Genomic DNA, 15712 nt, shown 5'->3' on the forward strand with positions numbered 1-15712 from the left:
TCAACTCTGACCGCCACACAGAATGGCGCCATTGGGTTTCAGGTGTGATCATGCCTGGTCCACCATTCTCTCTCTCCGTCTCTTACGTCTTACAGTGCGTTGAACCTGGAGCGGAGATGGGGGTGAAGGAGAGTGTGGTGAGAAGGCAGAGGCCCAACTGATAAACACAACGCAAACCGGAGATTAGTGTACGTAAAGCCTTCTAGATTTGCTCTCAGGAGATGAGTAATTGCCCCCCCCACCCCAACCACATGTAAACTGCGGCTGGAAAAACAACAAAAGCCGCTGACTAACTGTGTTGCTGTGTGCTGATGTGGGGGGGGGGGGGGGGGGGACGACACCCTGTCATTTCCCCCTTCTGACTTCCCTGGAAAGGCCTCTCTTCGTCTAAACACGCTGCCTTTGTCTCACCAAAGCAGGGCTGTGAATGTATTTTTAGACCGGGATATGGTAGCAGACATGGGCCTCATGGGCTCCCTTCCTTCAGGGGGGGGGGCGGTGGGGCCTACTGAATCGATGTGCGAGTCTTTATGTCGTTTCGGCATCAGACATGCTAAAGGGTAAATGATCCCTGCGATGAAAGTTGGAAGAACGTTGCTGGCTCAACACTGCTCAGCTGTGTATGTTGAGCCATAGGAGCCAACCTGTTGTTTGATTGTTGCAGAGCCTAATTGAGTGATTCTGATCCAAACTGCATGGTTTTTCCCTTTTTTTTTTCCATCATTACGGTATTAACCTGCAAACACCTCCAACACACACACACACACACATACACGCGGTACGTCAAATTTGTAACCCTTTATTTTAAAAATAACAGTGGCATAGCAACATCATCATTAAAATGCTGTAAACAATACAACAATTAAAAAAAAAAAAAACATTTTGGAAAGTATCAGGGCGTGTTTTAGTTGCCTTAGCAGCACCACTAGAGGTTAGCATTCAGTCGGACGGGACAGATCCGCCCGTTAAACCCCGTTGATGTGCATCTTATCCTCCTCTTCCTTCAGGCCCCTCTTGTTCACTCCGCTGAAGTACTTCTCCCTGAAGGCGTTGTGTCCCTGGTAAGGGCTGTAGCAAGGCTCCGACATGTCCACCAGGGCGTCTGACTCCTGTTGGGTGAACAAGGGGGGGGGGGGGGGGGGGGGCTCGGTTAACTGTGGACGGTCGCAAGACCCAGGAGACGCTCGGAGTCGCTGCTAAAGACGGGGCAAACATCTGGACGTCTCGATTAACGCACATGTGTTAACTTGATTCTCCCTCCGAAATTGTTTCAAATCTGCTTTCCCACCTTTAAGTGGAAGGGCTTTTTTTTTTTTTTTTCTTGTAATCCCCCCCGCCACAGCCTGCCCCTGAAATAATAGACGGCCCTAATAAGGTGCCCGTAAATAAAACACGGGGGAATCAAACGAATCAACGCTTACGGAAGGTGTCGACGGACACGCCATGCTCTGCGGCTCCTCCAGGAACACCTATTCCCATCTGTCCCTGGGCCGGGCCGTCTCGGCGGGCGGACCGACTGACCCGTGCCAAGATAAAAAGGTTTCCATGATGCCATCGGAAAAAAACGGTTCGGGGCAACACCGCTGGCAGCGGAGGAGGAGTGTGTGACTTATCACGACTACGAACTGGACTAATAAATATATGGGGATAAACCCTTTTTACTTTGGCGAGATCCACAGACGCGTCGGGGCCCCATGGGCGAGACACCTCGTCGGTAATACGTCAAGCAAATTATAAAAGATGGATTTTCCCATCGGCACATCTTGGAAACAGAAGCCGACCGGCCTCTTCAAGGGCATTGCGTTTCCTTCACTCAAACTACAGAGGGCCGTAAAACATGCTGTAAATGTGTGCAGGCGTTTGCAGAAAACACACACACACACACACACACACGTACCGTAAATACTCCTTCAAGTTTAAAACGTATGGCATATTCATATTTGGGCCTTCAAAAAAAAAGAAAAATCAATGCCAGTCAACATCTGTGTGTGTGTGGAAGTATACGTGTGTGAGTGTGCGTGTGTATGCTGGCGTATTAAACAGACCCCATTATGGCAGCAATTTGGTGTTTTGAAGTGGAGTTGCCAGAACCAAAGATGGATTGTTTTCCATACAACGTGTGATTAGACTATTTAGAGTCCTTAAAGAAATGAGCCAATCACAGCCAGATGTCCAGGATTCAGACCAGACAGGCCTAGCCCCAACGCTAACCCTTAACCCACAACAAGGAGCAGAGAGAAGACACACCGCTAAAACAGGCATACATGCTACGAAGACACATGTATCCTACATGTGTTTATGTGGTGCCATCCAGAAGCAAGGCTATGAACCACAAGAAGAAACACATGGAAAAGGAACGGGGGGGGGGGGGGGGGGGGGGGGGGTAGCGCACATGCTCACACTTTACAATAAACACTGATATCTGAGAGGCTGAGAATGCTTATCCTTGGCAAAAAATACTTAGAAGCTAGCTTCATGTCATGTCAATAAAAAAAGCCTAGGATGTCGATCGTTGGAAGATTGGCGTGTTTCGATTCACACGCAAACGCTCGCGCCCAGGAACTGCAGGACACGTGTCATCAAAGTACATTTTTTTGTCAACGCATGATGTCTCCACAAGCGCGATTTTGTATTAATGCCACAAAAAAATAAAAAATGCGAAAAAGGCGACGTTCACACCAACCTCGGGCTCCTTGAACTTCTCCATGGTGATGAGGCGACGGGAGGTGTGGCTGGAAAGCGTCTGCTCACTGTTACTGATCATCTTGAGACACGGGTGAAGGGGGACCATCTCATCACAGTACCTAGAGAGGGACGCGCACACACAGCTTCAATCCTGTGAACCCTGATATCATTTCATTAGCCTGATGCAACAGGGACACGCACTCACGACGGCGATAAACAAACCACACCTTTTCCTCCGGTCCTCAACCTACAAGGCATCCCCCGTGCCAACACTTGTCTCTTGCCATCAGTGCCTTTCCCCTCGTGCCCATCCGTCTCATCGCTCCGTCTTTCCATGCAGGCAAGACAAGCTGTGCCAGGTCATGTCCTTGCCGTTCTCACTTTCAATGTCGCACTCCCATCTCTCTCTCTCTCTCTCTCTCTCAGGTGTGTGTCCTGTTGCCAGGGGGCTGGTCTGACCCCTGTATGGGGAAGTTCCCCTGAACCCTATTCAATATTGCGACCGCAACGCGATACAGGTCACGTCACGTCAAGGTCAGAGCTCTCTCTCTCTCTCTCTCTCTCTCTCTCTCTCTCTCTCTCTCTCTCTCTCTCTCTCTCTCTCTCTCTCTCTCTCTCTCTCTCTCTCTCTCTCTCTCTCTCTCTCTCTCTCTCTCTCTCTCTCTCTCTCTCTCTCTCTCTCTCTCTCTCTCTCTCTCTCTCTCTCGACTGAGCTCAGAGGATGACTGCAGAGCTCCGTCATCGCCAGAACAACTTTGGAGACATAAAAGCTGCCCAGCGCGGTGCGAAGCCCTATTAACGGAGAGTGATGTATGTGTTTGCATATTTGTGTCAGTCGCGACCAACCGCCTTGTACCAGCTCGCTGTTCAAAGCTCGATTGATTTTCACCTTGCTTTGTTTGTCTCTCTGGTTGCTATGGACACTGTGGAGACGATCGCACACCTCGGTTGCCACGGGCACGCTTGTTGGACAGACGCACGGAGGCGGTAATGCTCCCATGCCAATCAGCTGAGAATGACGCAGTTGGACCGAACTCCCCATACTGTAACTAGCTGTCTGACTGACTTTTACCATTTTAAAACATTAGTACCGAAAATATCAGGAAATTCCTTGATGTGTATATATATATATGTGTTCATACATAGATATATGTTCTTCTATTACCCCTTTATTTGTGAATACAAAAGTAATACTACTTCAAACACATGTATACCAATGTATGTCAATACTATAATACTACATATAATGCTACATCACTACGATAGTATACATGACATACTATCACAAATCTAGGTCCATCTGGCAGCAGGTGTAGCATGGAATTAAATTCAAACCCCAATTTCCTCTTTTTTTTTAAATACCTTTGAGAAAGTACAAACATACTACCATTAGTACAATTCAACTGGCAACTGGCTATTAGTTAGTATCAGTACCCAACTGGCACCCTTAAACAGTATCCAAATACACAACTTGACCCTAAACTCTTGAAGGAGCAACAACTCCATCCCATAGACAACAGCGCCCCCATTGGCTAGAAAGTGTTCTCCAGTCCAAGGATAACGAAAAACAGCAAAGACAGTCTTAAATTGATAAAATAGTAAAAACTAGTTTGAAGGGATGGCGATATTTATGTGTAAAACATAAAATAATGATAGGACTTCAACCCATCAACTGCTTTATCAAACTAGGTTTGGTGAAATATAATAATAATATATATATATATATATATATATATATATATATATATGTATATATTATTAAAGAATTAAAAAGGTTCACTCATAATAACTTCAGGAATGATTATAAATTGGAACTCCTGTTCTTTCCCAACCAATCATTTACTTTGGATGGTGTTGACATGAGCAGTCTCTCAAAGTACGAGCAGGGACTTAATGGCAGCGATGAACGATGCCACAATCCATCTTTATTTATTCTTTCCATTCTCTGCTGTTTATTGCTTTACTGCGAACAGGGCTGGGGTCAGGGTTAGCCCGAATGGTTAGTGGTCAGCAGATTGTTGGTAACACAATGTCTTGCTGGCAAGACATTGTGTTACCTATCAACACACAGACACAAAAAGACAATGAGAATTGAATGGACAGACACAAGCAAACACACACAAAGAGTCTGAGAGAAACCCGATCACTCCCCGATGCCCGTGGGGAGCCCCAGATTAGGCCTGGGAGACGGGGGTTCACTGGACACGCGCGCGCACACGCACACGCACACACGCACACACACACACACACACACACACACACCTGACACCTCACATGGCAGACTTTACAGCTGGCTTCAGACGTTTATTTTAACCCGGCAATGTGTTGCGACACATGGGGTCAAGGGTTAACTGTACCCCCTGGCATGGAGACAAGAGTGTGAACCTGGTCACAGTGTGAAGCAACCCTCTCACACACAGACAGTCCTGTAATTAGTTGCCAACCCCTGTGGGGATTCTTCCTTACACCACTTCACCTACAATCTCTGCTACTGTCTGTTGTGGCAGAAACCACCAACTCACACCACCTGGACACTCTCTGCCTGCAACAGTTCAGCTACCATCCCGTAGGACTGCTGATGATTTAAACCCTCGTGTGGATAATTATACGTTAGCAGCTCTCTGACATTGTGGCTCACAGGTGCTGAAGTCACTGAAGTTTAGGCGCGAGGGGCGGGTACGTCCCCGAACAACCATTTAACGGCATCGCTGACTGTGGAGGACCTGAGTGAGCCCACGCTGAGATCGGGGGGGGGGGGGGGGTTGTGAGGGTGTAGATTAACCTGAACACCGGTGCATCGGAAAGTACCCGTTTGTGTGCAAATCTGCTGATGGTCGCAGTCGACAGATGTTGAAACAACACCGCACCTTTCATTAATAAAGCCCTACCAGAAGGTATGATCCAATGTAGGGAAGGAGGGTGGGAATCAGAGGCCCAGAACAAGGTCCCTGTTGTCAGAAGACATTTACACATGAGGATTTCCAGAAGTGGTGCCTTGCAGCTCAATGTTGCATGAGTAACGGCTTCTTTCTGACAGTGGAGTGGTTATACATGATGTGCCGCAATAATATATGATTGCTAATTTGTGGCCCATGACTGCCCCCAAGTGGTCATTGTCATCCAACTACCGGTACTTATTCAAATGAGTCCAATAGATTTCCAGTACACAGTGTGGCGTCGGGGAACCATGGCATGAAAAGAGACATGTTTGGACCTCTTCTGTACCACCGTCACAAACAAAACAGCCACATTGTAAGGTGGATAGGACAGTTGTGGACTTACTCTGGACTGTGGACAGGTAACCAGTACACCAGCCTGCCTCCCATGACAAGGTGGTGGGCGGCAAAGGTGAGCAGATCTGCAAAGATGTCGCTCAGATGGTACGCCATGGAGACGGGGACGTGGCTCTCTCCAAAGCTAAGGGGTTGGAGAGGGGGACCCCAGATGATGTTAGGGGCCGTCACACAAGCGGAAATGTAATGGCCTCTAGTAGACTAGAAGGCACTTTGTGGAGATGTACTATGGTGATGGGGTGGATTTAGAGATTACTGTGAGTATCTGCTGGAAATAGTTATAGCATAATAATACAAAACAAACAAAATAACATTTGTGATAACTATTGCTACTCAGAAGACTGTTCTGTAGCTGTTTTTTCTCGACTTAGTCACTCGTGAGACCCCCATTTTTGTAGCTTCTCTAGATTTACATTTAATGCGTTGATCGTTTCAGACTCAACCTCTAACTTGTAAGTCACGTTGGATTCAATCGGCTTCCACATGACTCAAGGTAAATGTTCCCGACATGCAAAAGCAGTGGACGGCCGGGGATCCTCAAGAGACTTGTGTGGCCGTTGGACAGGCGTACTCACTAGTCCTCAGGCGGTTTGGTCACATCCTTGTGGGAGCCTGTTCTCCGCGTGGACTCGCGGATACCGTAGGGCGCTGCAGAACAACAACCAACTATCACCAAACGACGACGATAACATCACATGTGATGTTATGATCCAACTTCAGCTGTTTGAGGATATGGGCTCTCTATTATATTCTGGTTTTATTATTTTACGCTTTTCATTCCCTAGAGGCTGAGATTTCCGTAAAAAATACTTTAATTTAAGGGTCACTACATTAATCAGTTTCCAATACACTTTTTAGATAAGGGCCCGCTGTACAGAATTAGCTGCACGTTAAACTGTAAATTCTACATAACCTTGAAGTACATTTGTACGTATTTTACCGTAGCATTTTGTAAACAAACAAAAACGAAATTACAAATATTGGATGTAATTGTGAAACAGGGCATCCCGACTATAATAATAATAATACATAAAATTTAGAGGCGCCTTTCAAGACACCCAAGGTCACCTTACAGAGCATATAGTCATCATTCAAAACTATGTAAAACAGACTAGGAATAAAAGGAAAACAGAGGTTAAACATGAAACAGAGGTTAAACATAGTAACCCTGGAGAGGTACGTACGGTCGGTGATGATGGCGTCAAAGTGCAACCCCGTCCTCCAGATGCGTTTGGAGGCGTCGGACACCATCACGTCCACGTAGGTCATCTCCTTCCCGTACTGACGCAGGTTAGCCCGGATGTTCTCGTCAGGCCCACGCCACTTCTGGTTCGTGCGGCTGGATCTACCTGGGGATGTGTCAACCCAATGCGCCGACTGTGAATAGACGCAACAGCAGGCGCTCCCCACACGCGATAGCAAAAGGATGAGGAACTGTAGTGTGCGTGTGAATACATTTTTTTCCCAAACCTTTCCCGTGAATGGTGTTGTAGTCGATGTCGGTGCCGCACACATAGGCTCCGAAATGAGAACAGGCAATCAGTAGACTACCTTAAAGAAGGAAATAGACAAAGGTACAAGTTGAATATCTTACGTGTTGTGGACCTGGGGTTGTTAAAAGTTGAAGCTTGAAGTCCACTTGAAGCTTGACTAATATATTACACTTTACTAACATAAGGTTATACATTCCTATGCAGCCTTATCTACTGAACCAAAATATATAATACTGTAATTAATTTTGATTTATTTAATAATATGAGGTCATTCAGGACAAAGGTCACAACTTCCCCTGCAGAACCCCTCAGCCCATATAAACCTATGCCCAGCAGTCTTAAGCAGATCAGGTTATCCGTGTGTCCTCAGTACAAGAAACTGAAATTTTAGGTCAATTCATGGTCGTGCAATGGGGTGCGCTCACTCACCGGTACCGACGAAGGGGTCGAAGACGAGGTCGTTCTTCTTGACCCCGGCATGGTTGGCCATGATGAAGGACAGGCAGGCTTCCATACTGGTGTTCCCTATGAAGTGGCGGTTCTTGACGGAGTACGAGCGGATCAGTTCGCGCTGGCCATCTGCTATCTAGTAATGTACGGGGAAATCAATATATTCACAATCACAGCCCTCGCAAAAGTTGAGATCAATCTTGCTTTCCTATACTTATGTAATGGCTAGGCCCTTATACATAAAGAAGTGTATAATTAGTTTGTGATTTATAGCAATATAGATCATTGTTATCATTTGTATGCGTCTTACCCATCGGCCAAAGTAGACATAGAGAGGTTGATCTGGGATGTTATTTGGATCGGTGCCGTAGTCTTCCAACAAACAGAAGGTGTGCTGTGGGGTCTTCAGGTTCACAGTACCATCAAATGAAAGATAGTCCAAAGCCTGAGCGAGAGAGAGAGATAGATTCACACCCTCATCTTATTCTCACCTGCCCCCGGGACTACAGGTTGAAAACAGCAATTTGCCACCTGGTGCAATACATCTCTCCTTGGTCTAAACAAGGTTAATGTTTCTCTGTGCATTGTCCCCGTTTAAATAAATGTACATTACATCACAATTTATGCAATGATAATCAATGACAGACAAACAAATAAATACGAAACTCCATGATGCTTCAAATTAAAGGCTTTTGCTTTAAAGCCTACATGCATAGCCCTCATTCATCTAGAAGCAAGAGAGAGAAGGAGCGAGAGAGTGAGAGAAAGAGAACTCACATCAATCCTTTCAATCCTGTCCTTAAACTCCAGCGTCTTGTTAAAAGTGTAGACGTTGATTCTGTATGTGGAGTCCTTCTGTGTGTACGGAGACTGGAGTGGAAAAAATACAAAAACAATAATAATGAATTCTACTGTATTTTTTATATCAAATGTAATAAAAAAGTTCCCCTGGGTATATTAAGTCAAGAATAACGCAACTGTGAGCTATGCGTTTACCAACCATGTTCTCTTTGGGATACTTCAAGAGGGATGTTTTGAGTTCACAGTGTGTCTTCCCATGACCCCACAATTCAAAAGCAGACCTAAAAGAACATTACGTTACATTACATTAAATCTCACCATTTCCAGCATTGAATAAAATGGACAACTTGCATTATTATTACAGTGGACTAAAGGATCAAATGTAAATAAAATATATGCAGAGTTTATACCACAAAAAGCCAATATAAAATTTGAGAATGTTCTCAACAGCATCAATTTCTTAATGTCTACCAGCTATGTATTTCCCTTTTGTTGTTTTGGTTTGACACTTACTTTGCACAAACGGATCTCGTCATGATGCCATGAACATCTTCTTCACATAACTCCCCCAAAACCCAGAAAGGAGTCTAGGAGAAGTCAGAATATGAATGACGAGACATTTGATCAGGGTTTCATAAGTAACTTTAGGCCACGTTTGAACATATGCCAGTATTTAACAGGAAGCATCGTTAGTAAAAAACGATGTGCTTTATGTCCCACCTTTTCTTTGTAGTTTTCACAAGGACGAAATGGTTTTCCTCTCAAAGCCAGCAAAGACTTAATTTCCTTGAAGGGGGAAAGTTATTAGAAAATATTCAACGGATTCATTTAACGTTAGGATAGTTTTTACGATTTAAGACGGAAAGAAAAGTAAAGTAAATTCAGTCGCAATATAATAGGCATGTTCCATGGGGGATCACTGATTTAGTATTGTACATGATATAGTACCAGGGCAGATAGTAAGTGGAAACGTTGCAAGACATGACATGCAATAACATTGTAAGTCATTTTGTCTCATTGAGGCCAACTTAAATAAAAATAATAAAATAAGTAGGTAAACAATAACTCGTTTTGTTGAAATATTTTAACATAAATATTACCGGTAATCTAAAATCAAGATTATCCTGGGCAAGATGAATTAAATACTGTAAGCATGATCGACCGGTGGTGGCTGCCATTTTTGTTGCTCATTCAAAATACATCCGCCATGGTACCGGGCGGTTGGCGCACAAGGCATATCAACTCAGTTCCGCCGGTTATTGGTTCCGCCTAGTTTATAACCGGCACAATCACCATAAATGGAAGAAATATGCTATCCTCGACCAATTTAAGTAGAACAATGTAGGCTTATTTATTATTCAGGTGGTACACACATACATGTGTCTTTATTTCTGATCGAATTAAGAGAAACCACAAACCGAAAATATGATTGAAATTATATGAAATTATATATTTAATAAAAAAAGGAATTACTTTCCAAAAATGTAGAATCAATATTAATGCAAGTTATTTGTCAAAATATTCCCTGTGCTTGGTCTAAGGTTTGTCTGACAAGATTTATGACATTGATACTAAGCTGCTTTGGGACTATACTTGTTACAGCTGATAGGATGGCAAGTGACATCTTGGCCACGATTGGACGAGGTTTAGTTTATCCGCGCCATCTCCATGTGGCCATTGGTTGACATGGCTGTCATTCAATTCAGGAATTCCCGTGGCAGTGAGTGCAGTATCTGGACTATGCTGCGTCCGCAGATCTACATCTTTGTAAAATTGTATTAGTCGATACGTATTGTTAATTCATTGGTGGTTTGTTACACGGGAGTTGCATTACAGCTAGACATTGGAGCTGAAGTCTATACAATGAAAGAGGGATGTAAGTAAGGACTTTGTTGTATGTGACTTAGTAAATCTCATAAAGTTGTTTATACTATTCAAGTTTTGCAAATGGTAACTCAAATTTTTCTTGTTGTCATGATCTTTCTTGTTGGTTGGTAAAGGTTGTTCAATCCCAGACTATTATACCAACAATACCACGTCATACCATGAATATGTAATATTGGAATTCATAATAATTAATACAACTTTTAATTTCCACAAAATAGTAAATACCCCTGACTCCCTGACCCGGTCCTAGCAGCAGGCACCACATTCGCCCCCACCATGGACCACGAACCCTAACCCACCAAGGACACTGAACCCATACCCACCATGGACCACGCACCCTACCCCACCATGGACCACGAACCCTAACCCACCATGGACCACGAACCCTAACCCACCATGGACCAAGAAGAAACCAGCGACCCAGCCGCGGCAGCACCTCCACCTCAGGCCCCCGTCCCAGACGACCGCGTCACCTGCAGGGGCACGGTGGGACCCCTGAAGGAGAACTGGCAGCAGTGGTCCAGCGACCACCAGGCGTCCCAGAAGCAGAACCCCTTCAGCCAGCAGGTCTGTGGGGCCCCCCCGACGGGCCTCCCTCAGCGGGGCCAGCGCGGCTACGGGAGGCCCTTGGAGGGCTCCATGACGGAGCGACGCGGGAGGGACGCCCACACGCACGTCGGCCGGGAGGTGGAGGAGCTGTGCGCTGCCATCAGAGCCATCGGCCGGCGAGGGGAAGAAGGGGCGGACGCCGGACTCGGGGGCACAGGCGCTGGGGACCGGGGTGGTGCTGCCGCGCGGGGGACAGGGAGCGTCACGGTGGAGTTCGGGAGGCTGTTCGAGCACTACGTCACCATCTCCAACAAGTTGGTGGGGGTGCTGCTCCGAGCCAGGAGGCAGGGTCTGGTTCACTTTGACGGGGAGATGCTTTGGCAGGGGCAGGACGATCGCGTGGTGATCACTCTGCGGCAGTGACCGGAGGCTCCAGTCCAATCGACCGACCACACACGTCAGGGTTCGTCGCGGCAGAGGCCCCTTGACGGAGCACGGAGCAACCATATGGAAAGCCAAGAATGCCACTAACTGGCCCTAGAATGGCGCTGTAAAAGTGCTAAACGGTTTCCGTGCGGTTTAGCACTTTTACCGCGCCATTCTAGAGCCAGTTAGTGGCCTTCTTGGCTTTCCATACAACCAGGACTAATGCTAATAGAGCGCTGCTGGGAGACAGTATTTGTGGTCTCGCTGTCTTGGCTCAAAGTGTGCTTGTTTGAAATCAGGTTGACAAGAAGTCTGAATACGGATTTATTTTTTCCATTTGCCATGGCATCGAACAATGCATCACTGTATTTCCCGGTTGAGTATGACCTAATGTGTGTCGGAAGATAACATCAAGTGAATTTTGACACCCCTAATGGAGCAGATTCGATAAAGGACACCCCATATGCGCACACCCTCCTTCTTTTTTTCTACTGCTCACTGAAATATTCTTAACATCCTCTGATTACATTTCTGATAGAGGTTGTTTGACATGTCACAGGGATCTCGTTCAACAGGCTTATTCCCTTTAATACAATTCCATCATGACCTCATTCAAAATGAAAAACCTATAGGGAGGGAAGAAAAGATCGAATTGTACTGGTTCAATAGGATCCTTGACCATTCCATTAAAGATAAGTGGATGAGGGCTGGGAGGCTGCCAGAGGGCTGCTTGTTTAGAGAACATGAGGCTGCCCGTGACAGACAATATGGTGCTATAGAATGAACCTGAAACCCCGAGCTGGGGCCAGCATTTGTATCCTGCTTAAGTCTGCATTCACTCAATACAATCCATGTAGTTCAAAGGCGAGTATTTGCTTTGTGTTTATTTTTACAAGAACATTTGTAGTCAGTTGTATTGTAGTTTTGTTGTGTTGTTAGATCAATTGGTTAAATAATTATTGTTGTGTGGCTTATTGTGGTTTTTCTACTACAGTTTGCAGGGGCAGTTGAAATAAACAGAATAAATAAGTAATTCTACTGATAACACTGCTACAAGGTACTGTGAAACAGTAACCACACTTTTATTAACATTCATAGTAGTCAAACACTTATATACATCATATTTGTTTGAGAGGGTTACTTCAGAATAAATATATTACAATTATTTAAGTTCCCTGAATGCAATAGACATCCGCTTAATGATACACTTTTGGCTTATTAAAGGGCGATTGAATATTCATCAATATTGTCATTAATATATTTTATCAGTAGGCTCTGTATAGGCCTCAATCCTCATTCTTTCAATATGATCAAAATGCATTACATTCAATACCATCATGTCAAACATAACCAAGCCCGTTTCTTTCATGCAAGCTAACTGAGCTTGACGGGGAATACAATAATTGACTTAATATATAATTTGATTGAATCTACAATCATTTAATTTGCTATTGGCCATATAAAACCTTTTGAAATAATACAATAATAAGAAGATGGGTTTGTGAAATAATTTGTAATAAAGCACGAAGGACTAGAGTTAAAAATCATCAGGGTCTACTGCTCCAACCTGGGTTGAGATCACTCATTTTAACGAAGGCTTTCTTTCCGAGGGGTCCATGGAACGACAGGGACCTCACAGTTGTGTTGACCTCTTGCCAGGCCAGGTATCCTATAAAATACTATATCAATCCGTCTCACTTTTGGAGTTGAGAAGTTCAATCAGCTGGTCGACCTGCAAGTGAAAGAAAACAAACATTTGAGCGTTTAAACAGGGTTAAACTGCAAACCAGCTTCTACTGATGCCAAAGAAACCAGACTATTTCAGCTTCCTCCCTGATGAAAAGCAAAAACTAAGAGTCTAAAAACGTAATATAACCATAACATATAATTGCATACCAAACTAATATCCTGTACCAGGAAAATGTCAAAAAGAATATCAACATTAATCTCCACGTCAGCTAATAAACTCCACAGAGGATTGTGTGGTCCACTCCCCGGCCCTGCATAACGACGTTAATAAATTAATACTGGAAATCCATTCATAACGAAACTGATGCATAGCACCTTCCAACATAGACAAAGAAACGAACTCTGGAAGCAACTAACACCGCTGAATTTAGTGTACATTTAATAACAATAGATCAGAGCAGAAATCATAGCAGGGATTTCTATTCCACAGACTGTAATCCAGTCTGTTGATTACAGTATGCCAATGTCATAGACAGAATGACAGAATTAGTTAGTCTTCTCATACTTATCAGTTAGTCTATACTATAGGAGCGACATAAAATTATATTCACAAGTCAATAATAATATAATTGTTCATAAGTAGTCAGAAATATTGATTATTTCAGTGTATGAAAGGGTAGAGGCAACACAAATCTTGAAAATATTGTACAGTGAATATTGTTCACTGATACAGGTATTGCACCAATTACGTCACTCATAGATTAGTATGGATAAAGCGCTCGTTTACTTTTTTTCATTCCCATTATCAATGATGATACACCCACATGTAAAAAAACTCAACTCACTGTGACAAACCAATAGGAGTTGAGTCTATAGAAGAGGCGGGAGATAAAGGTGAGTTGACTTGCAGGTGCCAAAACATGGAGGTGTAAATGGCTGACAGAACAAAAGGGTGGCCAATGGAAGCCAAACCTGCAGAAGAAAAAAAATATTCATTTCAAATAATATGAATGAGGCACACTAGTAAGCATAGGATATATATACTGCTGCTTATCTGCACACAAAGGTGGTGTGTGGAGATTACAATATGTGTCATACTAGCCGGTTAGCCAGATCCTATGAATGAACAAATAATTAGTGGGGGGATAGGCAAGCGGGATTTCAACTCATGCCTGCTGGAAGACAATACATTAAGGACGCAGATTCTCCAGAGATACCGAGGGAGCATTATTGAAGACATGGGAATGCCAAACATCGTGTTGGGTTAAGCAAAATGTTATTTTCATGATGTGATTATAGCTTGGTCTTTATCTTTTCTAAATTGCACACAGGAAATAAATAAGTGTAAGAGAGCCCACCTGACGTCACTGAGATCTGTGACATTGTTTTTCTCCAAGATCTCCTTCCCCACCTCTACCATCCGTTGCACTGAAAAAGAACAACATAAGTTTAACAAATACCCAAAACACAACTCAAAACAAGTATTGATTTCAGATACTTTGAGTACTTGAGATCACTTTTTTATTGAACCTGAATTAGTCATTCTTCACTAAAACGTAAAACCTGTGCAGTATATAAAACAATCCTACCCAACGGCACATGAGCTTTAGTCAGCGACTTGCAGTTCCCCACATGTTTGGTGGGTACAATAAGGTAGTGGTGTGGTGCCCCTGGTTTGATGTCTCTGAAACATGAAATCTCTTCATCCTGTATCATAAATGAAACCATAGGTAGAGAAAGTACAGAATGACATTCATTGATATCAAAGCTGTGACTTATTGTTGTCGTTTCTATTTCTAGCAGCTTCTGGAAAAGCCTTTTTAAAAAATGTGTTACAGCGTATAATAATTGACTTACACAATGAAGAAGCTCCGTGCCCATTTCTTTGTTAACGACCTTGCAGAATATGCATTTCTTGTCATAACCTTCATCCGTAGCCATGTTTCTTTTCGAAATATCGAGTTGGGTTACTTCGCCCACCTCACTAGATGCCATAACTGTCGCGAAAACAATTACCCCGACAGTCTACTACAACATGGATAGAGGGTAAACATCAGGATGGATGGACATAGGCGTACATAGCCGAGTCAAGATAACATCGATTAGCAGGAAGTGCAGTTAGTGTACTACACGGGATGGCCACAAGAGAGCGGCAAAGCTCTTGCAGCAATAGCTAGGAAAACGTTACGTGAAACCAACACAAACACACCCACACACACTCACACGCACACGCGCGCGCGCGCGCGCACACACACACACACACACACACACACACACACACACACACACACACACACACACACACACACACACACACACACACACACACACACACACACACACACACACACAAGACATATATCTATATCTAAAAACCAAACCCTAAATCCCAAACCTAATGTAACCCTAGCTCTAATAAAAATCATAGATCTGAAAACC

General features: G+C 44.1%; 3 protein-coding genes across 3 annotated transcripts; 1 reads left to right on the forward strand and 2 right to left on the reverse strand.

The window, feature by feature from the left end:
- Positions 1-783: 783 nt before the first annotated feature.
- On the reverse strand, positions 784-9943 carry trmt11 (tRNA methyltransferase 11). Its single transcript, XM_030359422.1, has 13 exons — positions 9823-9943; positions 9443-9508; positions 9236-9309; positions 8922-9003; positions 8699-8791; positions 8232-8366; positions 7901-8057; positions 7449-7529; positions 7163-7327; positions 6554-6626; positions 5968-6102; positions 2684-2804; positions 784-1109 (listed from the first exon to the last, which is right to left on the reverse strand). The coding sequence occupies exons 1-13, from the start codon at positions 9898-9900 to the stop codon at positions 966-968; spliced, it is 1404 nt and encodes a 467-aa protein (XP_030215282.1). The 5' UTR covers positions 9901-9943; the 3' UTR covers positions 784-965.
- A 449-nt stretch (positions 9944-10392) lies between these two features.
- On the forward strand, positions 10393-11581 carry LOC115545788 (actin-binding Rho-activating protein). Its single transcript, XM_075074191.1, has 2 exons — positions 10393-10598; positions 10828-11581. Exon 2 carries the CDS (start codon positions 11006-11008, stop codon positions 11579-11581), a length of 576 nt encoding a protein of 191 aa, XP_074930292.1. The 5' UTR covers positions 10393-10598; positions 10828-11005.
- An 869-nt stretch (positions 11582-12450) lies between these two features.
- Positions 12451-15384, reverse strand: hint3 (histidine triad nucleotide binding protein 3). Its single transcript, XM_030359453.1, has 5 exons — positions 15131-15384; positions 14863-14980; positions 14632-14701; positions 14119-14245; positions 12451-13316 (listed from the first exon to the last, which is right to left on the reverse strand). The coding sequence occupies exons 1-5, from the start codon at positions 15266-15268 to the stop codon at positions 13269-13271; spliced, it is 501 nt and encodes a 166-aa protein (XP_030215313.1). The 5' UTR covers positions 15269-15384; the 3' UTR covers positions 12451-13268.
- Positions 15385-15712: the final 328 nt, after the last annotated feature.

Source organism: Gadus morhua, chromosome 6 (genome assembly GCF_902167405.1).
Source record: "Gadus morhua chromosome 6, gadMor3.0, whole genome shotgun sequence".
Lineage (NCBI taxonomy): Eukaryota > Metazoa > Chordata > Actinopteri > Gadiformes > Gadidae > Gadus > Gadus morhua.